Source organism: Mastomys coucha, unplaced genomic scaffold (genome assembly GCF_008632895.1).
Source record: "Mastomys coucha isolate ucsf_1 unplaced genomic scaffold, UCSF_Mcou_1 pScaffold6, whole genome shotgun sequence".
In the NCBI taxonomy this organism is placed as follows: domain Eukaryota; kingdom Metazoa; phylum Chordata; class Mammalia; order Rodentia; family Muridae; genus Mastomys; species Mastomys coucha.
In genome coordinates, this window is record NW_022196912.1 from 105,590,062 (window position 1) to 105,604,252 (window position 14,191).

The 14,191-nt window shown below is 40.7% G+C and overlaps 1 protein-coding gene and 1 long non-coding RNA gene across 6 annotated transcripts in view; one reads left to right on the forward strand and one right to left on the reverse strand.

The window, feature by feature from the left end:
- The window catches only part of Cep128 (centrosomal protein 128), a 389,783-nt gene that overhangs the window by 336,379 nt on the left and 39,213 nt on the right, over positions 1–14,191 (reverse strand). For all 4 annotated transcript variants that reach the window (XR_004114433.1, XR_004114432.1, XM_031356808.1 and 1 more), the window contains exons 6-8: positions 12,855–12,981; positions 11,727–11,842; positions 4,968–5,059 (exon numbers count right to left, since the gene is read on the reverse strand). Coding sequence is in view for 2 of the 4 variants with exons in the window: in XM_031356808.1 (XP_031212668.1) it covers positions 4,968–5,059; positions 11,727–11,842; positions 12,855–12,981 (335 nt within the window). In the remaining 2 variants the exon portion in view is untranslated. The remainder of the gene's footprint in view (positions 1–4,967; positions 5,060–11,726; positions 11,843–12,854; positions 12,982–14,191) is intronic.
- The window catches only part of LOC116080448, a 57,397-nt gene that overhangs the window by 3,526 nt on the left and 39,680 nt on the right, over positions 1–14,191 (forward strand). For both annotated transcript variants that reach the window (XR_004114435.1, XR_004114434.1), the window contains exon 2: positions 1,197–1,316. This is a non-coding gene — a long non-coding RNA (uncharacterized LOC116080448). The remainder of the gene's footprint in view (positions 1–1,196; positions 1,317–14,191) is intronic.

The window sequence follows — 14,191 nt, forward strand, 5'->3', positions numbered from 1 at the left end:
ACTGCTACAACGGCGGTCCTTCTGTCTCTCTAACTTTGCATTTTGGTCTCTGCATGTTGAGGGACTTTCTGCATTGATTCATTTTGTGTCTTTTCCCAAGACAATTTACATTTGAGTCTTTCTAGTATCCTAAAATTAACTTTATCTGGCTCTGTTTAGAAGTCTGCCTAGTGCCCTAGAGATTAAGCACAGATAAGCACATAGCTAGATGAGAACTTGACTCCAGGAATCTTCTTGGGGTATCTGCCCCTGAGCAGGCTCTAACAGTATAGTTGGTGCAGGGTAAACAGAGACAATAACAAACTCTGACTGGCCAGAGGTTGCAGATTCACAGCCTCCCCCTACAATACCCTAGAGGGTACTCTCTGAAAGTGTAGCTTAAAGATAGGGATGGTACAGGGTATAGGGAGGAATAGAACTCAGTAAATAACATAGGTTGACTAAAACTTTTCCTATTTTATAGCATAGAGGATGAAACAATATGGTATAAGGAGTTAGGTATTAGTATTTGCTAGTCATAAAAAGACTGGTTTAGGCATTTTGTTTGTTTGTCTGCCAACACTGCCAGCCTAAAAGCTATCATGAAATAAATTCATTTACTTTGGAGGAGACATTTTTTAGATGCTTTAAATTGGAGTTATAGGGGTGATAATAAGAATAAAATCTGTTCTGTCTGTATTTTCTAATTGTAACTGAACTTGTAACCCTGGACATGTAATGAAAGATCAAATACATTATCTGTTCCACTTGGATAATCATTTGTCTGTCTTTGTTCTGTGAAGCTGGGAGATTCCCTACCCATTGCATCTGACTCACCCCACCCCTCCCCTTGCCTTTTCCTTAGCCCCACTCCTACCCCAACCCCAGAAGGCCCCTGGCAGGGGCACCTTAAGAGCTAAGTGTTCTGAGCTGTGAATCTTTAGAAGTAAATGTGTTCCTTTTCCTGCCTCTTGACTTTAGATCCCCACACTCTCCTGGGTTTCCCGAATCTCATGTCTGACCTTCCTCCAGCCAGGTCCCCATGGCTGACCACTTCAGGACTCAGCTCTGTCCTCTATAGTCCTTCTCTTTACGTCATCCATTACCACAGCACTTGTATATGGCAAGTACTCTTGAAACTCAGATATCTACTAACACTTTTCTTTCTTTTAGCCCAAGGATTAACTATTTTACATTTCCACTTGAAAATCTCACAGGCATTACAGATCAAATGTATTGGAGAAAGCCCCTGATTTCTATGTCTCAGCTTCCTCGAGCAATCGTCCGTAAATCATAAAGGAGATTGGCTGTTTTCTAAGTTCCTCGACTGGAAATCTGTGAGTTGCCCTTGATATACATCCTTCATATGCAATCCATTACCAATTCCTGACTCTTTTTTTTTCTGTTTCTCTCCTTTTTTTCTTTTCTTTTAATTAGATATTTTCCTTATTTACATGTCATATGATTTCTCCTTTCCCAGTTTCCCCTCAAAAAAAAAAAAAAAGAACAAGCCCCTCTGTTGCCTCCCACCTCCCCATGCCTGCCACCCCGCCCTCTCCCACTTTCTGGCCCTGGCATTCCCCTACACTGGGGCACAGAACCTTCACAGGGCCAAGGTCCCCTCCTCCCATTGATGTTGACTTTGCAATCCTCTACTATACACATGCTGCCAGAACAATCAGTCCCACCATGTATAGTCCTTGGTTGGTGGATGAGTCCCTGGGAGCTCTGAGGTACTAGTTAGTTCATATTGCTGTTCGTCCTAAGGGGCTGCAAACCCTTCAGCTCCATTGGTCCTTTCTCTAACTCCTTCATTGGGGATCCTGTACTCAGTTCAATGGATGGCTGTGAGCCTCTACATCTGTATTAGTCAGGTACTGTCAGAGCCTCTCAGGAGACAGCTATATAAGGCTGGCTTGTCCTTCCTTCAGTCTCTGCTCCATAGTTAGGCTCTGCAACTCCTTCTATGGGTATTTTGTTCCCCCTTTTAAGAAGGAATGAAATGTCCACATTTTGGTCTTCCTTATTCTTGAGTTCCTTGTGGTTTGTGGGTTATTCTTCTTGTATTCCGAAGTTCTGTGCTAATAACCACTTATCGGTGTGTGTTCTTTGTGTGTGTTCTTTGTGATTGGGTTACCTCACTCAGGATGATCTTCTCCAGATCCATCTATTTCCCTAAGAATTTCATAAATTCATTGTTTTTAATAGCTGAGTAGTACTCCATTATGTAGATGTACCACAATTCCTGTATCCATTCCTCTGTTGAGGGACATCTGGGTTGTTTCCAGTTTCTGGCTATTATAAATAAGGCTGCTATGAACATAGTGAAGCATGTGTCCTTTATTACATGTTGGAGCATCTTCTGGTTATATGCCTAGGAGTGCTATAGCTGGGTCCTCTGGTAGAACTATGTCCAATTTCTGGAGGAAGCACCAAACATTTCCAGAGTAGTTGTACCTGCTTGCAATCCCATCAGCAATGAAGGAGTGTTCCTCTTTCTCCACAACCTCTCCAGCATCTGCTGTCACCTGAGTTTTTTATCTTAGACAATCTGACTGGTGTAAGGTGGAATCTCAGGGTTGTTTTGCAAATCCTGACTCTTTGGTCTCCAAAAACACATTCCGAAACAGACTTCTGTCCTTCAATCTCTTGTCATATCTCTGGTCAAGCCACACACAAATACAATAGATTTCCAATTCACATTCCTCAAATCAATTCTCTATATGGTATCTAATTTAGTCCTTTCTAAAAGCTAATTTCCCTGTGCTTTCATAACTCAACATATTTGTGACATATCAAAAGGCAAAAAATTAAGCCAATGTGGTAGTACACACCTTTAACTCCCTCACTTGGGAAGCAGAGGCAGGTGGAGCTTTGTAAGTTCATGGACCACCTAGTCTACGTAGTGAGTTCTAGGACATCCAGGACTACATAGCAATACCCTGTCTCAAAAAGAAAGAAAGAAAGAAAGAAAGAAAGAAAGAAAGAAAGAAAGAAAGAAAGAAAGAAAGAAAGAAAGGAAGGAAAGGAAGAAAAGAAAGAAAGAGGGAGAGAGAGAAAGAAAGGAAGGAAGGAAGAAACAAAGGAAGAAGGATAGAAAAGAAGAGAAAATAGCAACAGTTCTAAATCAAATTATTTCCTATCCAGTATAATCAGAAACATGAATATAATTTGTGGTACAAGCAAAGTATTCAGTTTTACTCATCTACAATGCAATGTCATCTCTTTTCACAAATAAATAAATATATTTGATTCCTACTTGAGATTTCTCTGCTTTCCTGTGCCTCCAAATAGCAGACGCTTCTCAAATGGTACAGTCTATAGGTCAGGAGAGCCACAGAACAAAATTGCACTTACTTGTGACCACAGAACCAATCAACTAACTCATCCCTGTATCTTCTCCAGGATCTACTTCTCAAACTCATGTACCCAGAGCATTGTCTATGTCCTTGCTCCAAACGTAAAAGCTCTACGTAGGAAAATCATTCCAGGTTAAGAAGAATGATTGATTTTTGCTAATTTTATCACCTTGCCAAGAGAAATGCAAGCATTAAGTTCTCTGCCTTAGCAGTAATTAAGCTCAACAGTCAGTAATCTAAATGCTTCATCCCCATCAGCTCAGTGTGAAATGACCTTAAACCACATTATACTGCATGAGGTGAAAAGCAGAGGCTCTGGGACCATACTGCCTACATTTGAATTTGGACCCTGCCAACAGCTCTAAAATATAACCCTTAAGAAAATATAAAAACCTTAGTCTCTTAAAAAAAAAAAAAAAAAGACCTTCAAAATGAAACACTTGTTACTGTTGGTGAAGAAAATAAAAGAGAATGAGAAAATTTTATATATTAGTAACAGCTTTTGGAAACTCTACAAAACTGTCAAAAGGTCAAAGGAAACGCTTTCAAAGTTAGCAAGTAAACTAAGAAATCAGATTCTAAATGGCTTGTCTACAAACAAACAAGTTTCATGTTCTATTTTTTTTTCCCTGAACTGCTTAAAGTTAGTATATAAACCATCAGTCTCTATGGCTGCATCTGTCTGTGTGTCTGTCCCCTGTCTCTCCTCTTTGCTAACAGCTCTCCTGTGTCTCACCATGACATCAGCATTCTATGAAGAAACCATGTTTTAGAAACCTAAAGTCTGCTTCCTTCTTACTACTAACTTTCCTGCCCCCTCTTCTAATTTCAGGTAAGCTTTATAGACTATGCTTGATATGTCTGACAGCTAGGGTTTCAGCTCACTGCAGCAAAAATCAATGAGTCATGATAAACCATAAATTCGCAAAGCTTTGAACTGTCCTATTAATAAATATTAGAGACTGACAGCATAGCTCAGTTGCTAAAATGCTAGTCACACAACCATGAGGACATGTTTTCACGCCCTAGCACCCATGTCAAAAGCTGGCTGTGGTAGCATGTGCTTGCCATCCTAGCAGTCGGCAGGTAAAGACAGAACAACACTTAGAAACGACTAGAGAAGCATCCTACCCTAATCAGTGAGCATCAGGTCCCAGAGATTTTCTTTGAGACTCTATCTCAAAAATCATGGTACAGGGATAAAGAGACAGTTCTGTGGTTAAGAGCATTTGCTGCTCTTGCAGAAGAACAAGCCACTCATGACTGCCTATAACTCCAGATCCAGGAGACCAGGCACTTCTTTTGGCCTCCAGACACACACACACAACACAGACACACAGTCAGACAGACAGACAGACAAGATATACACACTCAGGGGCATACACACATATATAGCCTTTTAAAGAAAAGGGCTGAGGGCTCCTAATAATACCCAAGCTTGAGCAGCCATCTCCTTTGCACACACATGCACATGCATCTGCACATAGAGGACCGCGCATGTACACACATATATAAAATAGTCATATAAAAGCACATCATTTTCTTAATCTCTGTGCACATGTCAATTACAGAAATGAATTTATTCTCTTGATAATTCATGCCTCCCAAGAAGCCCTGTCCCGAGTTTACCGGCTTCTTCTTAAAAGCTCTCTGTTGAAATCATCTCCAAGCCGAACTTGTTCACTACTGAGGTCGCGGAGGGACTGATGAAAAGTATGGAGCTGCAAAGCAAAGCACAGTCAGTCTCTGGGGATCTGCTCGCTCTTCCAGAAAGAATCTATAGGACTAAGAAGTCTCATCAACAAAAATAACCAAATGCCATTACCATTCATGATCACTAGTGACAATAATCATTAATGATAAATGCTTGTCATTCGTCTTTCAAAGGCTAGTCCTCCAGTGACCATCACACTCTCCCCACATAGCAATTTCACTGGTGGTGTGACTTATTTCAGAACTACAAATTCTGTCACTGCTGTCAATCTCATCACTGGAGTGCAGAACTAACCATAGCAAACGAGCATGCTGTGTTACAATAACTCATCACCACACCAGCCCACATGCCGAGTTGGCCAACATCACCTGCCAAGACACTATTATCCACCCGTGAGGAACCACATATAAGAAAGCATGGAGCCACATTATTCCTAAGAGGAATGCTAACTTTAAGCCCACAGTCCATCAAAACCAGAAAAAACCATTTCATGGGTATTCTTTGAGAGAATCATACAGCAGTGCAAATGCCCTCAAAGCACCTACACATTAGTAAGGCTGGAGGATAAAACATAATGAAGTATTCAATTTGTACATAATTTGTAAAACATAATGAAGTGTTCAATTTGTACATAATTGCAGGTAGATATCAAGCAATAAAATAGAGCCAAGATTTTTTTAAAGTAAAGAAATAATGAATGGAAGTCAGGATAGAGCTAGAGAGATGACTCAGCAGTTAAGAGCACTCGCTGCTCCTCCAGAGGACATGGGTTCAATTTCCAACAACCATAAAATACTCACAACCATCTGTAATTCCAGTTTTAGGGGATCATTCATCATCTTTTGACCTTTGTAGGCACGAAGCAGGCACATGTTGTACAAATATACATGCAGACAAAACATTCCAACACATAAAACTTTAAAAAAAAAAATGTTGTTGTTTTTAAAGTCAGGACAGGGTCCCTCCATTCCTGAGATAAGAAGTGTTTTAAAGTCAGAACAGGGTCCCTCCATTCCTGAGAGAAGAGGCCTAAGAGAGGCTTAGGAGGGTAAGGCAGTCTGTTTATTGTCCTGGGTGGTGAAGACGTGGCCATCAATCTACTGTGCTTCAGACATTAATATAAACACTGTATGTGTGTGTGTGTGTGTGTGTGTGCTATAATTTAAAATACAATAATTTTTGGTTACAAAGATTTACAGAAACAAGAAATACCTATTTCAATAAATGCTCACTGAATGACTAATGACTTCCCTCCAAGGAAATAAGCACATGACAACCTGAGGTGGGAGAAAGACATCGCATGCAAACAGAGCATAGACTCTCACTGGCGCATTAACTCACACACAGGCAAGAAGAGCCAGACATCACCTTGAGAAAACAGGCTGAGGGATGAACAACAGAAAGGAGAAGGGTAATGCATGACCAACAGAGTACACGGAACACTGTCATGAGGTCATAAATTCCCAATTTGTAAAACAGAATCCGAGGATCTCTGCTTTCTCCGTGCAGCTATCTAACCTTCAAAACCTATCAATTCTATCCATGTAATAGATACCTCCTCCTCTGTAACTCCAGATAGCCTAATCCAAGGGTCATCAGTTCACACTAGAACACACTATCCTAATTCAGGGTCCACACTGACTCCTTGAAACTGAGACAGACTAATGTACCACCCTTGTGCACCCTGAGCGTGGCCTACCTTCAACTGCCCACAGGTGTTGCCTTCCACTTGCTGAGCTAGGCTTCGATGACCCCATCCAGTTCCAGATCTCCACTCAGTCAGCCTTTCTACAGAGCCTTCTAGGACTGGAGTAGGTCACATGTCCACCACATCCCACCCCATGGCGTGTGTGTCTTTCCATGATAATATGTACCTCAATTCATACTGTGGGCACACTAATGGAGTTAGTTAATACCTAGCTACCCCATCCAGAATATGAACTGTATGACAAGGCAAGGGTTTCACTCATTACTGAGTCCTAACATAAGCACTGTCCCAAAATCAGAGGAGCTAAGGACAAAAAATGAACACTGAATGAGTAATGTTCCAGCAGTCCCTATGCTGTTAAATCCTACAATCTACAGCTGTAAGTTATACTTATCAAAAAACAATACAGTCATGGGAAAATTCCTACATGGGGTTCCCTAATGCACGTGACCCTTTTCATACTATGCTGAAGCAAGCAACAGCCAGAGATGAGTTTGCTGAAACAATCGTTGAGCAACTAATCCTGAAACTATAATACTTCAAGACACTTTGGGGAATACACTTTCAAGTTTCTTACTTAATATTAGTAAATCAATCATACAAATGAGGCAATAGATACTCTTTTATGAAATAACTCTTATATTCAAAGCGAATGGAACTTTCGCTGGCCCTTACCATTGAGTTAAACACACCTTGAGCATACTTGGAAGCTGTATCTTTCTGATTTAGTTAGCGTTTTGATGGCCATGAACAAAAGTAAAGTTTCACCTTGTAGTCCAGTGTCCAAAGAGAGTCAGGCCGTGACAGCTGCTGGTTGACAGGCATAAAAAATATGGCCAACCCGCTTGCCCCTCATGGCTTGCTCAGCCTACCTTCTTATACTACCTAGGAGCACCTGCCCAGGGATGGAACCACCTACAGTGAGTAGGGGGCCTTCAGACTTGTCTATAGGCCAGTCTTATGAAGGCATTTTCTCAGTTAAGACGCCCTCTTCCCAGACATGTCTAAGTTTGTGTCAGAGGAAATCACAAACTACAGAGACAGATGACACAGGGAAAGAAGTGGAGGATTCAAATGTGGCTCGCTCTTGACCAACCCAAGGGAAGTGCTGATTTTGCTTTCCTCGTGTGACACCAATACATTTTGGTGCTTCAGAGGCTATCTTTAATGTGTTTAACTGACTTATTTGTTCATATCTAGTCAAACTTGGCAAAACAATAGCTAACTTAGCAGGGCTTTCTGAAGAGTAAACCACCTGCACAGGAAATGATAAAAATATGTCCAACTAAACTCAATGTATGAGTTTCAGGTCAACTTGACACAAGCAAGAGTTATCAGAAAGGAAGGAAGTTCAGCTGAGAGAATCCTCCATAATGGCTGGCTCGAGGGCATTTTCTTAATTAGTGATTGTTGGGGAGTGTTCACCCCATTATGGGTGGTAGCATTCTTGGGCTGGTGGCCCTGAATTCTATAAGAAAGCAGGCTGGGAAATCATAAGGAGCAAGACAGTAAGCTCCCCTCCATGGCCTCTGCATCAACTCCTGACTCCAGGTTCCTGCCCTGCCTGCCCTGACTTCCTTTGATAACAGACATAGATATGAACACATATAGTCAAATAAACCCTTTTCTTTCCAGCTTGCTTTGGTCATGGTGTTTCATCACTGCAACAGTAACTCTAACTAGGACACTCAGTTTTTTCATTCCTTTTATTGTTTGAAAGTTCCATACATGTAATATAATGTACCTGGATCAAACCCACTCCCAGTCCCTGCCTTCTACACCTTCCCTATGCCCCACCACTTGTCCCTGCCAACTCCATATGCTTTGTTGTCAGCCCTACTGAATCTACATGATGTTGTGGGAGCAGGTGTGTAGAGCTATGTAGTCTCTCTGGGACTCTGGAGCATGTGCAGTCTCTCTGGGATTATATTCATGAAGAAAGTTCTCACACTGCCTACACTCGTCAGATATTGGTGGAGTTTCGTGAGCCTCTTGCCCTTCTCTGCTTGGATTTGACTGACTTGATCTAGTATAACTCTTTCAAATATAGTCATAGCTGCTGTGAACTTATATGTGCATCAGCCTGGTCCTACTTGCCAAATACTTTGTTGCTGCAGATGCCTACTACTTCAGGCTCTTACAATCTTTCCACTACTGCTTCCATAATAATCCCTGAGCCTCGGCAGGGGTGGGAATGATGTAGATGTCCCATTTAAAGCTGAGTATTCCAGTCTCATTGTATGCACATTGACCATCTGTAGGTCTCTGTATTCATTACCATCTACTACAGAAGAAAACCAAAACTTCTCGGATGAGAGCTACAGAATGGTCTCATCTATGGGTTTAAGGGTATGACTTTTCAGGAAAAGAGGACAAGTTATTTCTATGTACATTTAGGCGAATAATAGCATTACATTTTTCCTATGACTTAGGCATCATGTGTTTTGGCTCAGTATATAGTAGCATACATGAGTTGCATCTTATGGAACAGCCCTTAAACCCATCTGGACAGTATTTGATTACTCCCCTGACACTGGTGCCACTGGTGCACCAGTAGGTCATTTTTCCAGGCCATGTGTTATTGTAACTGGCAGGGTCCACAGCTGGTTAAGGCTACGGATTATTTTTCTCCCCTGATATGATATATAGGACTCCCAAGCACTATCACAGCTAACCAAGGAGAGGCAGTTTTCAGATGAGTACTAGTGAGTACTAGCTCTCCATTTCTCAGCTATTGTGAATACAGCAGTTTTTATCTTGCCACATGAATACTCAAGCATAGCCAAGAGCAATGGCACTAGTCTATAATGTTGGGTAGTAGGGGAATATAGAATATCACTGATTAACAATGGGAAAAGAGGTGTCCCATACCTGGCACTTACCATTTTTTATTTGATAGCCTATGGAATCTGGAAGGATCATTGTGCCCCATTATAAGGTGACTCCCCTTGAACTCTGTGTGTGTGTGTGTGTGTGTGTGTGTATGTGTGTGTGTGTGTGTACAGTGTGTGTGTGTGTGCATATTTTAGGAAGATTCTCTAGTAGTAGGTTTCTATATGGCTTTTTCAAATGTCTTTAGAATTAGTTATACTTCCCTATACTCTCTACTACCCAGCCCTTCCAAAACTCAATCCACTTAACCCTTTCTGTTTTACTATTTCCCTCCTTGCTTCATATCACCTCCATTCTATCTTTCTACCTAACTTTGAGATCCACCCACTAACATATGGCACCTTACTATTTTCCTGACTTCTAGGGATATGCTCCAATTTAAACACACATATCTACCTCTGCTAACATATTGCCCACCACCTGCTAACACTCTTTAAACCCTGCCCAGTAATCACCAAGAGCACCCCCTTCCCTGGACCCCATATTCCAGCCCTCAACTGTGATAAAGGGCTTCTGCCTTACTGGAGGCCACCCCATCCTAGAAACCTCAGAGACCAAGCAGGTACCCAAAACCACAGAGGCCACATAGGTTCTTGGAACCCCAGAGGCAATGTTGACACCCAAAGCCTCAGAGATCACGCAGTCCACAAAAACCCCAGTGCAGACACCTTACTGGACATGAAGACTTGCTGGTCACCAGAAGACCAGGGCACTCAGGCCAGAAGACCAGAGAAGAAACAGAAACAAACGGGAAAACATCAAAAAAAATCTATCTAACAAAGATAAACTCAGAAATCAGCTCCAAAACCTCTAACAACCCCAAACCCAGATGACTAGAGGGCAGTGTAAGATCAACAACAGCCAAGGCAATATGGTACCACCAGAGCCCAGCTATCCTACTACAGCAAGCCCTGGATATCCTAAAACAACTGAAGCACAAGAATATGACCTTAAATCCAATCTTATGAAGATGACAGAGGCAGACTCTTAAAGAGAAAATTAATAAATCTCTTAAAGAAATACATGAAAATATAATCAAACAGGCAAAGAAAATGAATAAAACGGGTCAAGACCTGAAAATGGAAATAGAAGCAATGAAGAAAACACAAACTGAAGAAATCATGGAGATGGAAAACCTAGGTAAGAGAACACAAAATACAGATAAAAACATCACCAACAGAATACAGGAGATTGAAGAAAGAATCTCAGGCTTAGAAGATACAATAGAAGAAATTAATACATCTGTCAAAGAAAATTTTAAATAAAAAAAGACACAAATCTGACACAAATCTGGAACACTATGAAAGGACCAAACCTAAGAATAATAGAAATAAAAGACGATTCCTAGCTCAATGGCCCAGAAAATATTTTCAACAAAATCATTGAAGAAAATTTCCCAAACTTAAAGAGATGCTTATAAATGTAGAAGAAGCTTACAGAACACCAAGTCGATTGAACCAGAAAAGAAAATCATTCCACCACATAATAACTAAAACACTAAATGTACAGAACAAAGCAAGAATATTAAAAGCTGCAAGGGAATAAAGGCCAAGTAACATTCAAAGACCAATCTATTAGAATTACACCCAACTTCTCAACAAAGACTCTAAAGGCCACAAGGGCCTGGGCAGATGTCTTGAAGATCTAACCCAGCAAAACTTTCAATCATCAGAAAATACATTCCTGAATTGTAAGAAATATTCTTCCTGGTGGAAGGCACTGCAAATGACAGGCATAAAGGAGGGGTACATGGGACTGGTCTGCACTAGGGACTCCTCTTAATCTCAAGGAAGAGAGAAGTGTTTCCACATTGAAAATAAGATATATTTGGCTTTAAAAGAAAAAAAAATAGTCATTCTGAATAAGGTAACTCTAACCCACAAAGACAAATACTGTATGTTCTCTGTCATATATTGCTGCTAGCTTAGAATCTTTAGATATGTATGTTTTACTCCTGTTATGCAAAGTTACTGATGATCAAATTCTTAGTTAAAATACATCCACAAAGTTAAAATGTCAGTAACTTATATACAAACAGGATATGACAGATAAACTACACAATGTTACAAAGTACCTGGACCATGTCATCTGTCTCCGAAACAAACCGAACGCCAGTTCTGAACCTGTTTCGTTTAATACCCTGTAGATCGTAGTCCTTCAGAGGTGAGGTAGGTGTAAAACGGAGACTCTCTTTCCAATGCAAAGAAGAAAAGGGGCATTAAAACACTGCATGAGAACAAATAAAATTTCACTTAATACCTACAGACCAGACAAGGAGATATGTAAGTACTCTTAGCCTGACTTCCCAAGTAACATGCTGTAGCCATAAAGACCTCAACAACATTGTTCTTAAAGCAGATAAAATGAACAAAACTTAGCCTGAAAACAGAACTTGCCAAAGAATCCAATTCTTAACACTGTCCAAAGCAGCAACATATTTTATCTTTCATGAAAATAATTATTAAATACTTAAAATCTTTAATTCTCCCTATAATATCCCACTAGTAAGATCAAATCTTGCAAATATCAAATCAATTAATCTAAAGCCAAAACAGTGCATAACAATCAATAAAAACAGACTTCATAAAAAATAAGTAAGTATCCAACTTTAATCAGTATTTGAGTAATAGCAGTGTTTATAACTCAAGGTATCAATATTCCTCCAACTAAACCACTGCCATCACTGTGGGTGTTTCTGTGATTCAAATATGATTCTCGGTGCTACAGGGAAATATGAGATTAATTATAGGCAGAGCGTTCAATAACATAACACAACCATTGGCAACTAGCTGAAAATGAAGGCTAAAATCCACATGCTTTTACCATACGTTACAGCATACTTGATAATCAGAAACTTTAAAACTACTCTGCCAGGACAAGAGCAGGAAGAAAACATACCACAAATAAACTTCACTTGTTCACTTGTTCCTAAGCTTGGGCAGCTCCAGGCGGTCTACGGAGCCTAAGAAAAATAAGCTAACAAGCCCAGACTCAAAAAAGATCCTTTAAAAAAAGACACCCTATACTTCCCACAACTGCACGTACTAATCCTGTGAGTATATACATATGTGCTTTTGAAGATCTATAACCTTATACACATACTGAATTTCTCTAAAGATCAAATCTATTCAGTATGCACTTCAAAAATATTTTTGAAATGTAAAAAGAAAAAAAAGGCTTTTAAAACATGTGCAGAGTTTACCTGCCACAGCGCCACCATCAAGGTCACTTGCACTCAGGCTGGTGACAGAAACACTTCTCCCTCCTGAGCTTCTCCGTAAGCGCTGACTCCTCAGTTGGCTTATTGACTGCTCCAAATCCTCCTTTAACTGAAAAAGATCATCAAGAGTGATTCCAAACTTCAAAGCACACTAAACTAGGTTCAAAAGCTGTTTCTCAAACATCTAACTTCCCAGGGGGAAAAAAGGCTATAAGAGGAATTTTGAACTAAGTTATGTTAGGAAATAGAAAAACTAATAAACATAAATATTTGAAGAATAAATGCTAAGGTCTAGCTTATAATAGCATCTATTACAACTTTATCCCCTATTGCCAAAAAGAAATACTCACCTTATTTAAGGGCTTGCAAACTAGATTGAAATGACTAATTCACACTTGTAGAGAAATATAACAAGACTAGCCAACACATTTGAAGAAAATGAGGTCTCTGCCTGCAGCAGATCCTCTGCCACTGGGCTCCATATTCCAAATAGCGCCAGGATGAAGCAAGCCTCCCAGGAGTGCAGACAGGCCTGTGAGTGCAGGTAGGACCACCACTGCTGCTCAGATAGAGGAACCAGCTTGGAACCCTCAGGACACAGGAACCCTCAGGACATAGGAACCCTCAGGACACAGGAACCCTCAGGACACAGGAACCCTCAGGACACAGGAACTATGGGGTTGCCGGAGACAGGAGTCTTAGGGTCTTTCCATCTGTGCCCCGAGCTGATCCTGTGCTACAGAGCTACATTCACAAATGCTGCCAGGAAAGAGGTGGTCTCCAGGAGTGCTTACACTCCTGCAAGCACAGGTTAGACTACCAATTCTCTTCAAATTCCTGGCCCAGGAGGAACCCTCACAGAGCTATAGGACACAGGAACCAATGATCAGCTGGGGACAGGATCCTTCTGATCTCTGTCTGAACCCCAGAGCTGACCCTGAACCACAGCTCTCCATACCCAAATTCGTCCCAGAGAAAACTAGTCTCCCAGGAGTACTAACACACAGACTTGCAGGAGAGACAAAACAAAGTCAGAGACAGCAAGACCAGGTAACACTGGAGATAACCAGATGGTGAAAGGCAAACACAAGAACATAAGCAACAGAAACCAAGACTATGTGGCATCATTAGAACCCAGCTCTCTTACCAAAGAGAACCTTGGATACCCCAACACATCAGAAAAGCAAGACTCTGGTTTAAAATCACATCTCATGATGACAATAGAGAAATTTAAGGAGAACATAAAAAAACTAACTCCCTTAAAGAAATGCAAGATAACACAAGTAAACAGGTAGAAGACCTTAAAGAGGAAACACAAA